The 13,811-nt window shown below is 41.4% G+C and overlaps 1 protein-coding gene across 9 annotated transcripts in view; it reads right to left on the bottom strand.

Annotated features, from left to right (window-relative positions):
- MSI2 (musashi RNA binding protein 2) overlaps positions 1-10,729 on the bottom strand; it is a 689,288-nt gene extending 678,559 nt beyond the window's left edge. For 2 of the 9 annotated variants that reach the window (XM_081945332.1, XM_081945333.1), the window contains exons 1-5: positions 10,220-10,729; positions 9,646-9,686; positions 8,973-9,054; positions 8,201-8,285; positions 4,163-4,204 (exon numbers count right to left, since the gene is read on the bottom strand). In XM_081945332.1, the coding sequence (XP_081801458.1) occupies positions 4,163-4,204; positions 8,201-8,285; positions 8,973-9,054; positions 9,646-9,686; positions 10,220-10,281 (312 nt within the window). In that variant the 5' untranslated portion in view covers positions 10,282-10,729. The remainder of the gene's footprint in view (positions 1-4,162; positions 4,205-8,200; positions 8,286-8,972; positions 9,055-9,645; positions 9,687-10,219) is intronic. The other 7 variants (XM_081945336.1, XM_081945338.1, XM_081945334.1 and 4 more) reach the window with 6 other exon arrangements.
- Positions 10,730-13,811: the final 3,082 nt, after the last annotated feature.

Below are 13,811 nucleotides of genomic sequence, written 5' to 3'. Positions count from 1 at the left end.
CTTGGGATCAAAGCCTAAAGTGATAGTTTGTACTAAGTAGACAGAAATCATCACACAAAAAATTGAAGTTGTTACATTAGGAACACTGCAAGTGTCTTTCGAAATGAGATAAACACTGACAATTTTCCAACGAAAAGTGAAATGCTTTCGTAAAAGATATATTTTGGCAGCGCCAAGTTCTGTATTTGAATCAAACCTTTTCCGTTTGTGTCAGAATTTTCATAACGCCCAAAAGCTGAACACTTTTTTTGTCCCATTACATTCAAAGTACTTTATCAATGTACCTACTTTATCACAGGAGAGGGCGGGGGGGGACAGGGGGGACAGCAAATGGTATTTTTATTGAAATAGTTTCTAAAATTGGAAGACTTGGATTAGATATGACTGCTCTGACAAGCCCAGAAGATAATCTGGAAAAAAAACAACTATTCGGTCATCAAGCATTATATATTCTCTTGAATTACCATTTAGGAACAAAATGTTTCAATCCAGTTTACACACTAAATCAATGGGCGTAATGCAGAAATGCCTAATCTTTTCCATGTTCGCAGCTTTCAAGCATCTTTTCCTAACCAATCAGGAGAATCCTTACAACTTTGTGCCATTTTCGTTTTGTCCTGCTTGTGCCTCTTGTCTAACTTCACAAAACCTGTAAAAACCAATATCGCTTGGAATGAATAAGTAGCACAAGAACCCTGAAGCATTGATGTACCTTAAAGCTTTCCAAACACATTAATTCAATTTATGCCAAACCACAATTATGGACTTAATACAGGGGTGTCCAAACTTGGGAACTTTAAGACTTGTGGACTTCAACTCCCAGAATTCCCCAGCCAGCATGGCTGGCTGGGGAATTCTGGGAGTTGAAGTCCACAAGTCTTAAAGTTCCCAAGTTTGGACACCCCTGATATAATCCCTTCTCCCATAAACAGAAAAAGAGGGGTAGAGTAAGATTTGCAGGCACTTTGGATGGACACCTTTTCAAAATTAACAAGCCACACACGTTGCTTTACTCTGAAGCAGGGGTGTCAAACTCGTGACATGTCATCATGTGATGTATCACAACTTTTTTCCCATTCGCTAAAACAGGGGGGGGGGGTGGCCATTGTGTGATGCTTCCGGCCCGCAGCCCACGAGTTTGACATCCTTGCTCTAAAGCAGTGATTTTTCAAACTTGGCAACTTTAAAATACATGAACTTCAACTCCCAGAATTCCCCAGCCTGCATCTTAAAGTTGCCAAGATTAAAAAACACTGCTGTAATGATTCCCGACACTACAGGAAGAAGACCAACAAATGCACTAAATTGTTATGAAAGTTCAATACAAAAGCAAGTCTTTGTACGGTTCCATACAAAGGAAATCCATGTCCAGGAAATGGATTTGATTGCGCTGGATGTTTCTAGCAAACATCAGGCCACCATTTATCTGAGTTGGATTATGACATCACCTAGGGAGTTGAACTTTATGGTACATATGGATTCTCCATACTTTCTTCTGCTGGAAGCATTAATCAAAGTTTGGGATTTAAATGTTGGTTGGCGAAAAGCTGAGTTACCACACACTAAGCCAAAATCTAACAAACCACATAATGATTTAGTGTGAGGCCTTCACGTTTTGTTGTCTCCTTCCAGTACAGGTTTCAAAAATGGTTTGGTTTGATGGATTAACGACATCATCAAATTTCCCCAGAAAAGGTAGGCATATATCCTGAATTATTCTGTTCCCACTGAAATAAATCTCACTGTTTATTAGCTATATTCCCCCTGAGCAATTTATTTTGCAGAATGGCTGATGGACAAGACTCTTTTAACTAAACCACTGTTATTGCAGCTTCATTATTATTAATTCCAAAGAAAGTAGAATTGTTCCGTTGCAGTTCTATACCTGACATTACTATGGTTTAAAGATGTACATTTGTCATTTTAACAGGGTTCTTTTCCATTTTAGTGAAGGCAACAGTGTTTACAGCAAAGGATGTACTTAAAAAAAAAACAGAATAATTTTTTTTAGTTCAAAAAATGCATTGGTGATACGAGCACAACTCCTCCTCTTAGTCACTATTTTTTTTCTAATAAATAGCTGTATTTTTAAAAATGTGCACAAAATTATGATCTCTTACAGGAATAGAACTAGGGCAAGAAACTGAATTTTAATATTTGGAATTGTCTGCAGTCTTGTTACTAATGCTTTCTCTACTTGAGATCAGCTGGGTCCATTGCTGTTATCTACGTGGCACCACTTTAGATGTCATTCTCTGCATTTCAGAGTGTTGTGTAGCGTGTTTGTAAACTCTGTTTTTAATACCTAAATTGTTTTACTGTGGTGTTACCTTGGGGTTTATTGTATGTCTCTCTGCCTACGATGATGATTTTCTAACACATAAATCATACCAGCTTCTTCCCCCTCAATAAAAAGTAGAGGAAATGGCAGTATTTTTTCCCTTTTAAAATCCCACATTTGGAAGTAGATCTGTTATGAGTTCAAAAACCTCTGTCTTATTCCTTTCCAGATCCAACTTTTACACCGGGTTCCCACTTTTTGAGAAACATTCTGCAGGAGAGCAGTCCCTTTCCATCCCATTTTGACACTAGGGCAATCTGTACTTGTACTATTATACTCCTTCCTCTTACCCGACAGGCAGAACACAACCATAAATAACTCCATGGAAAGAAAAAAAAAAGTCAGTATAAATTAGCATGGGAACCCTGCAGATTCAAACGGTCGGCAACGTTATTGTGGAAAGCTGGGAAGAAGAGGAAAACAAAGTCAAAGAGAACTCCAGCAGTCCTGCAAATGCTTCACTCCGACAAACCCTCCAAATTTATTCATGCTTGTAGACAAAAATTCTAAGAAAGGAACACTGGGTGATTGCAAACAGCCTTGAAAAGGGACAGCTCAGCTATCTGCTAGTTTTGTTCTCTCCCTCCCTCTCTGTTTCCTTATTCCCACCTTCCTTCTGCTCTTCTTCCTAATCCAACAGGACATTGAAAAACTATCCCATGGCCACTTCTACAGATCAATTAGTTCTTGATGCTTACTTCCTCCAGGAAAACAGATGAGAGAGATTGACTTAAATGGTAGTTCGGGCCCAAGTGAACACAACTAATCAGTCCCAACTGCAAGAGGTCTCCAAACTTGTGTGCAGTTAAACACTTGTGGTTCCAGAAGGACAATATCTGTTTGTATTTTACAAAAAAAAAAAAAAAAAACCACCACCCCACGGATCCAAAAAAACAGTTGTTCCATGTTAAAACAACATTGTGATTTAAGGAGGGGGAGGAAGGGGGTGATACAAACCTAGCAGCTACCTAACTCAGAGAGATAGCCAACTCTGGAAGTTGGCTTTGCAGCCACCTCCCCATCCGGAGGTAGCCGTTGGACAAAAGCTGTTTTGAATATGACCGAGATGTCCTTGCGAGCAACCCAAAGCATAACACAAGGCAGCTCTAAAGGGAGAAAATAGGTCACTCATCCAATCAAATTTAAGACCTTTTGTTTTTAAAGCTTCTTTCTTCCCCCTCTTTTTTTTTTCTCCCTCTCTCAAAAGCTTCGGACCCTCCTCTCCCCAACCAAAAAGCGAGTGAATTAATGAACTAGCCCTATTCACAAGTTATGCCCAAGGAAGAAGAAGGGGGAAAAAAAAACGGGACAAGAGAAAGGATGAACAGCCATTTCTCTTTTGCACCAAGAACAACAAACACGATTTCTACATTCATCACTCTCCCCCACCCACCCAAAGACAGAAAGAAAAGCACACGACGCTCAACTTCAAACCCTTATAGCTTTGTCAATACACCGCAGCTGCTCAGCGTAGCAATATTCTGTTACTACGCTCGGAGGAGGAAACACCCACCACTCCGAAAAGAGTTGTTGTTTTTTAAACCAGCCGATGCCAAATAACACAGGACCCATAAGGAGTTGATTACCCCTGGAATAATACTTTGTTCACAACTCTCTGGCGTTTCTCACCGGTCTTAAGATACACAAGGCATGTCATGTCAACCTTTAAGGAAGAAGAAAATCCCCTCCCATTTCAGCTCTCTTTCTCCCCCCCCCCCATCTCCCCTTCAACCTTGCTCTCCCCCCCCCATCTGCTCTAACCAGGCAACTAATGCAACTCACAGCATGCCTTAAAATTCATTATTGATTATTCTTTCTTACCTTAGGTTGAGCTCTTCGGGGAAATGCAACTTTGGGGTCAATCTGCGGGATGGGTGGGAGGGATGGAGGAGTGGGAGAAATGGAAAACAAGATCATTTGCATGTTCTCTTCAGAAAGGCAAAAATAAAAATCCTACAACTGAAAGATTGCACCCAATCGTTAATCCTTCATTTCTCAGGTACAAGATTTCTTTCAGGATTAAACTAGCGGGAAAAGTCGTAACACGAAGAGAAAAGAAAGCAGCATGTCCAGTGACTTAACTGTTGGGAACTTTAAAAAGTCTCCTTCCTCTTTCCTTTTTCAAACTGGGGCTAATGAGATCCCGAATGTCCAACACAATATGTATTATTACAGGTATTTTAAAAATATTAACATTTTGGAAGGAGGATCATTCAGTCCATGTGTGTTTATTTTCTTATCTGCTGTTAACGCCCCCACAGTTTAAGAGACCTATTTAAATAGCAACTGCCACTTTTAGGGAAGTTTTTTACGCTGCCAAAAAATAAAGGTGAATGATTGGATCTGATTTTTGTATTTCATAGTTAAGCTGTAATGTAGAGACAAGACATGATCTCGAGACACGAAGTTTGCATGTTTAGATTTGACCGCATGTAAATAGATTTATTTCCTTTCTTTAAAAAAAAATCACCTGAAGGCAATTGAGTTTTTTTTTGTTTTTTTTAATAGACTAAAGGAATTTAACGAGAGAAGTTTTTTTCTAAACTAACGTCCAATCCAAAGAAACCTAAGAATAAAATCCTATCATTCTAAAGCCACAAATGTATAGCTACTACTTTACAAAAAAAATTATGACTTGCCAATAATACATTTTAAAAGATTAATAAAACTCCAAATCTTCTCAATCAAAAGCCCTCTTAACAAATAGGAAGCTCTACTGTGAATTATAAATTGGCTTCACCTCAAATTCTCAATCTTAATGCTATTTGGTTCCAAATGCTGGCTAAAATATATTGAAAGGACAAGTGCAAATAATTTCATTAGATTCTCTTAAGTAGCAATTTGCAGAAAGGGGGTAAATTTGGGTTAAGCAAAAGTAGGAATTCTCTCAGCCCTCCATAAATTCATAGAATTAACTTTATACCCTATAAGCATGTTAATATTTTAGATATGAATTTTACTTTTCATGGTATCGGCACCTTCGTCAATGAAAAAGGTAGAGCTCATCTTGTGTCTCATTTTCTTTTTAAAGTAACAGCTAAAACTTTCCAACCAAAATAAAAGGGAGTTTTAAAAGTTCTTTCCGAGACAATCCTATATATCTCTAATAATTGAGCAAGCCCATAAGTTTGACCCTAAGTTGCAGTTTGGAAAAAAAAAAATTAACAACCCTTCTGCCGGCTGTTAACTGTCAACTTCTAAACTTTTGTTTTCGTCTGGAAAAAGTGTCTTAACCAAACTTTTGCTACAAAGCGTTGGATTTTTTTTTAAGTGTCTTTGGCAGGTAAAAGAAAACCTTTGTTACTTGCCTAGGAGATGATATATTCAAAGAGCTATCATTTCACCCACAAATAAATCTTAGCCTGCACATCAGGAAGGCCATTTCGCTTGTAATGAAGTTTTTAGAAAGAAAAGCTACGTACCTGAGAAGTGATTGATTATGTGCTACTGTAACAGCTCATCAAGCATACACAGAAAACTCACAAAACTTTTGTCTAGAAAGCTACCCCATTTCCTAGAGATTAATATCCATCTACATATATTCTCAACACCAGCTAGGATATTTGGCTACTAGAGAAATACAACAGGTGTAGATTTCCCACTGTCCAAAATATTAGAAATGAGGATGAGGGGTGGCAAATAATCATCATACAGCTGTCATATTAACCCCCCTTAAAAGTTTTAGCTGTTACTTTAAAAAAGAAAAAGAGACACAAGAAGAACGCAGCAATTTTTTACAGAAATTTACCCCAGGAAGAATGGGTATTATCTGACAAATGGGCACCTTTTCAAAACTGGAAGGAACTCCCAACTTTGCCAGCCCGGCTACCCATTCAGCGGATCTATACCTGTTGTGCATCCCTGTAAGCTATTTAAAGAACAGCCAATAACAACAAAAAAAGAGGCTACTAAAAATAAAATTAGTTAGTTAGGTACAATGCTACTTACTGTATCTACAAGTCTTCTAGGAAATAACTAATAATAAGATACTGATGGCCATTACCTAAACCAAGCGTCTAATGTAACCGTAAACAAGAGCAGGCAACTTCCGTGTCAATAGCAAACCAAGCCGTTTCCTGTGCTCAGCGTTGGAACAGAGTCAAATGCTAGCAATACTAAAGGACAAGAAACTATCAGAGCTCTAACAAGGCAACAAAAAAAGTTATCTTTATGTTTCGGCTGTTGTTGTTCTTTTTAAACAGTGATGAGAAATCCATTTGGGGACAAACCACTCAGAGGTGTTTGGTCCCACGTCCAAAATCAAAGCAATGCCATTTCATCTGGCTGGCATCATAGCACGATAGGAAGTTTCCTATAAGGATTTCTAAGCTTCCCACTTTCGACTCCCAAAAGTGACCAGGGTAGCCAACTTGGGATGTACAAACCAAGGTTTGCTCGCATAGCTTGCTAACCTCTCCTGGGGGCACCTTCTGCTCTGTTGTTCATTTTATAGCATAGTATAAATATATTAGAAACAAGCTTCATCCTTTGGTTTCATCTTTAAGTTCTCCCCCACCCACCTACACCCACTGGCAGTGCACAAAAACAAACAGCCATAAATATCTTCCAATAAGTATATTTTCTTGGAGCAGTACATTTAATAAGTTACCTATCTATATTTGTATTAAACTATTTTAAGGTTGATTTCTCAGGATCACTCCTGGATTAGATGGAGGCTTTCTCTCTCGCCCCCCTCCCCGAAATAATTGGGGAATGTTTAAACATGAGTCACATGCTCAGACAAGCTCAACAGGACACATACCCAAAGTTATTAGAATCTGAAGGGAGGACAATAAAACAAAGCTTCACTTAAAGGCGCTTTGAGACATAATCATCTCATTTATTTTAAAAGAGATTCATATAAAGCAAGGCTGGGTAACCTTAAGACCATAATTTCTTGGTTTAAAGGATAATTTTTCACACTTCCCTGCAAATTAAAGTGTGGTAATGAGGAAACAATAACCATCCTGAAACTAAATAAAAACGAGCTTCTGCTCACAGTTTAAGAGACAGATTACTTTTATTGCTGTCTCTTTTAAGTTACGGAATTAAAGTCCCAACTAATTAAATTGGCCAAATACAAACTTCCTTTCTGATGCTACAGAAGAGTTAGGATATCATGCAGAAATGGAAATTTAGTGCAGGAAGATGGGAGCACCAGACGATTAATGCCCTCTTAAACCAAAACAGTGGTTTTGCAATAGAAAAACTTGGGATATGATTTGGAAAGGAACAGAAACCTTGATCTAATGACAGTGTTGCAATTTTCCTTTGAAAGGTAGCACTTCTCACTTGTTGCAACCTCTCAAAATGCCCTTTTCTGTTAGGCTAGGGAAAAAAATAATAACTTCCTCAGTATTCCAGAAAGGAAGGCTAAGGAAAATAATACTCTGAAAGTTTCTGTGACCGAAAATTGCCCTCCTCTTTAAAAAAATAAAGTAGCATCTTTCTAATCTATCAAAAGAAGCTTCTCTAATTACTGTATTCTCTTCCACTCACGGAACCTGGATAGAGTGCATGTTTTTTGAAAACTAAATAGTTGAAGCAGAAGGACAAATAAATAAATAGAATTAAACCGAACTGCCCGGCCAACTAGTTAATATTTTGAGCAAGGATGATTTCTTTTCTTTACAATATATAATGGGAACATGAGCTTCCAGATCTTGCAAGGTAGCCCAGCGTTTCTTTGCACAATTATTACAGCATTAATAACCTATCACAATACCCCTTTGAACAGACCCAGCCAAAAGGACGCTGTCTCTTTAAATAAGCCTGTCACATTCATAATATTGCAGGAAATAATGGAGACATTAAACACACACAGACACACACACACCAATATCACATTGTGTAACATACCGTCTTGGAATCTAATTCATGATGAGCTTGAGCTAATACTTTATCAACACTTGCAGGATCAGCAAATGTAACGAAACCAAACCCCCTGAAATAAGACAAAGAAGAGCTGATGGGGAAAAGGCACAGAAAATACTAAGAAAAGACAATAAATACATTAAGACACTCAGTAAGACACATCCTAGAACATCATATTGTTCAGAGTCAAACCATCAGTCCTTGTCAGAAAATAGATTAGAGTTAAGGTGGATTATTTAAAAAAAAAAACTTATGCATGCTTCAAAATTTAACTCCTTTTCCACCTTTCTTTCAATGCACGCATAGAAAATCTTGCCATCTTCAGTTCATGCTTTGTTTAACCCAAAAGTAGAAAGCTGTGGGATTGGCTCTCTCTCTTTTTAAAAAAAATACTTTGGTTAGCGGACCAAACAGTTAGAAACAAGTTTCTGAAAATGAGACTCTCTGAAAGCCTATTTAATTTAACAGGTTTCCACCAGCAGAAAACATACATTTTCCTTCTGATTTCAACATCTATATTTAAGACACCAGACTTGCAAAGACATAAGGAGCCCAGCTTCAAAGTTTTTGAGCCGCCAAAAAGCCAAAGGTTTTTAACTGCTTAATGCTTAATGTGCCTTAAAGAACTGCTAACACTTGTTCTAAGCACACAGACCGTGCAAGCCTTTCCATATTAAAAAAAAAAAAAAAATCACAGGAAAGGAAAAGAAACTTTTATTTATTTATTTTTTTTAAAAAAGAGGACAAACAGTTTTACCTGGAGCGTTTTGTTGTTGGGTCCCGCATGACCATACATTCTCTAATGTCTCCAAATTTGCTAAAATAATCTCTAAGATTATCTGCGGAACAGAAAAAAGGGAGCACAGAGGGAAAAACGGGGATGAGAAAGAGAGAGAGAGAGATGAAAACAGAAGCAAGTGTTTAAAACATATCTGCATTATAAAAAAAAATAAATCAGCCACTTCAAGAAAGGGAGCAACATTTGATTTTTTTTCTCCCCCTCAGAGCAGAAAGAAAGGTTGGGGGGGGGACACAAATTGATGACCTGAACATTTCAAAAGAAAAATCTTTTTTATTCCCTTCCCGCCCCCCCCCTCCCTCGAGCCTACCACCCCTCAAAAGTGCGCACACACAAATTTAAGGTCGAATAGAGGACTTGGGGAGAGAGAAGTGTTATTTGGAGCACATAAAGGATCCCACCAGCTTACTCTGGTGCAGGTTTTTTTTTTTTTACTTGTGGGAAAGAGTTGAGGGGGGGGAGGTAAGGAAGGGGGGGAGGAAAGCACCCAATGAAACTGACCTGGGATAACAACAAAGGCTCTATCAAAGGAGGCTGGGCTAGGCAAGACCCAGAGGGAGTGGGAGATGGGGCTGCCCCCCATCCAGCACACACACACACTCACACTCACACACACTCACACCGGGCTTACCTGGGGAGGTCTGCCAACTCAGGCCGCCAATAAACATTTTACTGGAAGAAGAAAACAGAACAGAGTTAAGCAGAGATGTCTGATCGGCCATTTTGACGTGTAACTTACAAAAGCTAAAAGGAAGGGAGAGGTGGAAAGGGGGGGGAGGCTTGGGGGGGGGGGCGAGGGAAGCTAAGCCTGGTTTGGGAGGGGGGATGAAGAAGAGGAGGAGGAGGAGGAGGAGGAGGGGAGATGGAGAGGGGTCGGGAGAGAAGTGAAGGGGGGAGGCAAAACCCAGGCAAACGGACCCAAGGTGAGTAACTCCGAAAAGAGCGAGCGGCAGAGAGAAGAGAAGAAGAAAAAGAAGAGCCGGCAAAAAAAAGAAAGAAAGAAAGAGAGGAGAAGAAGAGAGAAAGAAAGAAAGAAGAGCCGCCGCTCGGTTTTTCCCTTCGCCGGCGCCGCGCCGCCCCCCCCCCCCCATCTCTCTCTCTCCTTCCCTTTACCGCGCTTCTCCCACCAGTTTTGCCCAAGCGGAGAAGGGGGTCCCCCATCGCGCGCCCGGCCAAAGTGGCAAGGCCGGAGGAGCACAACTTACCCGGGGTCGTGCTGCGAGTCGCTGGGGCTGCCCGAGATGGCTTGACTCCCGTCTGCCTCCATGACTGCGGCCAAGAAGGACGACTGGAGCCCGAGAAGGAGAGAAGGAGAGAGAGAGGGAGAAAGAAAGAGAAACAAGAGCCCCCCCTCCTTTGGCAGGACCCCCCCACCCTCCCCCCGGGTTGGTTTCTCCCCTTCTTTTTGGCCCCCCTTTCCCCCTCCGATCGCTCCGCTTTCTTCTCTTTCCTTCTTTCTTTCTTTCTTTTTCTCTCTCTCTCTCTCCCTCTCTCTCTCTTCTTTTTTTTTCTTGTCTGCTACCGGTGAATATTACTGGCTGGTTGGGGGGGGGGGAGAGAGAGGGAGAGAGAGAGAGAGAGAGAGAGAAGCCGGCGAACCAGCCAGATCCTTTCACACGTGGGATCAGCTTAGCTTAGCTCAGCTCAAGCGCCTTCCTTCTCTCCCTCCCCCCCTCGCTCCCTTTCGCTCCCAGCCATCGTCGCTTCGCGCAGCCAGCCCCGCTCCCTCCCTCCCTCCTCCCTCCCTTCTTCCTCCTCCTCTTCCTCCCGCCCGCCCCCCCCCCGCGCCGCCGCCAGAACGCACGTGGGGCGGAGTTCTAGAACGTAGAGTAACCCATTCGGGGGACGTCACGAGCCGCCCAGGCCACGCCCCCTTCGGCTCCTTTACTCCCCGTTGCCTCCGCCCCCCCCCACTTCAACCCTCCACGCGGGTAGGGAGGGGGCCGAAGAGGTTGAAAGAGAGAGAGAGAGAGAGAAAATTCTCTTCGCCTTTCTTTGCGCGCACAAGACACGTGCGCGCGCGTACATACAAACACACACACAAGCGATTGTATGTGTGTGTGTGTGTGTATATATATATAAATATAATACACTATATGTATAAATATTATACATATTTATGTGTGTGTGTATACGTGTGTATGCACACACACATACAATTTCCATTTCACCCCACCACCACTTAATCGTGACCTGGATGCTTGGGCTGATCTTTTAGCCATGCGCTGCCTGCCTTGCCAAGCAGGGTTGTGCGCAGGAGAAAAAAAGCGAAGGGCTGGGCAGTGCCAGTCCGTCTTTCTCCCCCACCCCTCTCCCGCCTTCTCTCTCTCTCTCTCTCTCTCTCTGACCCCATTCCTGCATGAAAACAGGTTGGCAAGACTTAATTTCCAAAATCCCTATTAAAGCTGGCGATGCCTTGATGAGGCCAATGGAAAGCTTCTGTTACCAGATAGCGGCTCGAGCTTTCTGACTTTCTCAAACCGGGAAAAACCTCATCATGATTTCGGCTTTCTTGCTTGATGGAGAGTTCTTGAAAACTCTAAACGCTGCCGTGCCTTTTTTTTTCCTTTCAAGAAACCTCTTTTTGGTCTACGGAAACCTTTTTTTTAAATTCAAACCAACTAGAAGAGAGAGAGAGAAGAACGACTAAAAAGGGCTCCTTCTTGCAGCCCAATTCAATTCAGCTCAGAATAGAACTGGAAGGGACCTTGGAGGTCTTCTAGTCCAACCCCCTGCTCAAGCAGGAGACCCCATACCATTTCAGACAAGTGGCTGTCCAGTCTCTTCTCCAGCAATGAAGCACCCACAACTTCTGAAGGCAAACTGGTTCTGCTGTTTAGGAAGTTTCGCCTTAATTCCAGGTTGTTTCTCTCCTTGATTAGTTTCCATCCATTGTTTTTTGTCTTGCTCTCTGGTGCTTTGGAAAATAAGTTGACCCCCTCTTCTTCATGGCAGCCCCTCAAGTATCATGTCATCTCTAAGGTAAAGATTCACCTTGCACATATGTGCTAGTCGTTCCCGACTCTAGGGGGCGGTGCTCATCTCCGTTTCAAAGCCGAAGAGCCAGCGCTGTCCGAATACGTCTCCATGGTCATGTGGCTGGCATGAGTAAACGCCAAAGGTGCACGGAACGCTGTTACCTTCCCACCAAAGGTGGTCCCTATTTTTATTATTTGCATTTTTACATGCTTTCAAACTGCTAGATTGGCAGAAGCTGGGACAAGGAATGGGAGCTCACTCATTACGAGGCCCTGGGGATTCGAACCCCCGAACTGCCAACTTTTCTGATCGACAAGCTCAGCGTCTTAGCCACTGAGCCACCGTGTCCCTTCTAGTCCTAGCCATACCCAAATTCTGCAACTGTTCTTCATATGCCCAACGATCAGGGATCAGGCTTGGGGAGGGGGGAATACACAATTGTCCCTGCCATAATGTGATCCTTTTTTTAAAAACTGCCCAGGATCTAACCCAGGAAGTTATGTCAGCAAAAGAGCACAGAGAGATCTATTATTAATCTTCTGAAATTCACAGGTCACCTCCTGGGTTAGGTTGGACTGTTCTTTAGTATTCCATGGTAGACTGCCCTAAGCTAGGGAGTTCCCTATTATGAAAAGACCCCAAGGGTTTTTGAGAAGCGGACAGGATGGAAAACGTGTTCCTTTGATTTGTTCCTTCCAGTAACTACCCAAAGAGTAGCCAACAGCCGTCAAGATTCATGTTTTATTTGATTGTCAACTTTATGCCTCCTTTTAGGCTTAGATACTTGAAATCCCTACTTGAAATAAAAATCCTTGATCGCAAATTGTCCTTTTCCTCTTGGACTCTATCGTACATGCAATCCTCGACTTGCAACAGTTCATTTAGTGACTGTTCCACATTACAACGGCCCTGAAAAAAAATGATTTATGATCGTTTTTTCCACACTTAACGGCGTTTGCAGCAACCCCATGGTCACATGATCAAAATTCAGTTTGCTTGGCAACTGACTCATATTTATGACGGTTGTAGTGTCGAGGATCATGTGATCACTTTTGGCAAACTTCTGACAAGCAAAGTCAGTGGAGAAGGCAGATTCGCTTAACAACCGTGTGTTACTAACTTAACAACTGCAGTGATTCACTTAACAACCATGGCAAGAAAGATCATAAAATGGGGCTATATTCACTTAACAACTTTCTCAATTGGCAACAGAAATGTTGGGCTCAATTGTGGTTGTAAGTCAAGGAGTACATATATGCAGAGAGTCCTTGTTTAGCAACCACAATTGGGACTGACAGCTGGGTCATTAAGTGAAGTGGTTGCTAAGTAAAACCGCAGCTGTGCTTGCAATCTCACTTCTTCAGTTTCCCTTGGTTTTATAGACTTACAAAGGTTATTAATGTAAAGACTCAGGGCAAAATTGCTTTTTCATCATTGTGAATGATCTCTAAACGAAGCAGTCACTAAACAAGGACTACCTAAACAAGGACTACCTAAACAAGGTTTCCTGCTTGAGCAAGGGGTTGGGCTAGAGGACCTCCAAGGTACCTTCCAATTCTGTATTCTGTACATTCAGCTAAGTATCTATTATACTGCACAAATTAGAGGATCGTTTAAAGGCAATGTATTGATCTGAACATTTATTATTTGCATTTAGCACAGATGTATTTTATTATTATATTTTCTTTTCCCTATTTTACCCCAGAAATAGACCTTGCATTTTACCTTTATGTTATGTTTTAATATGTCTATAAGACTGATCAGTCAATAAACTAGTTTTCCAGCTTTATCCATCTATCTATCGAGACCCACAGCTAT

Source organism: Natrix helvetica, assembly GCF_964273705.1.
Source record: "Natrix helvetica genome assembly, chromosome: 2".
In the NCBI taxonomy this organism is placed as follows: Eukaryota; Metazoa; Chordata; class Lepidosauria; order Squamata; family Natricidae; genus Natrix; species Natrix helvetica.
The sequence above is the reverse complement of the archived record's forward strand: the minus strand, read 5'-3'. Positions and strand labels throughout refer to the sequence as shown.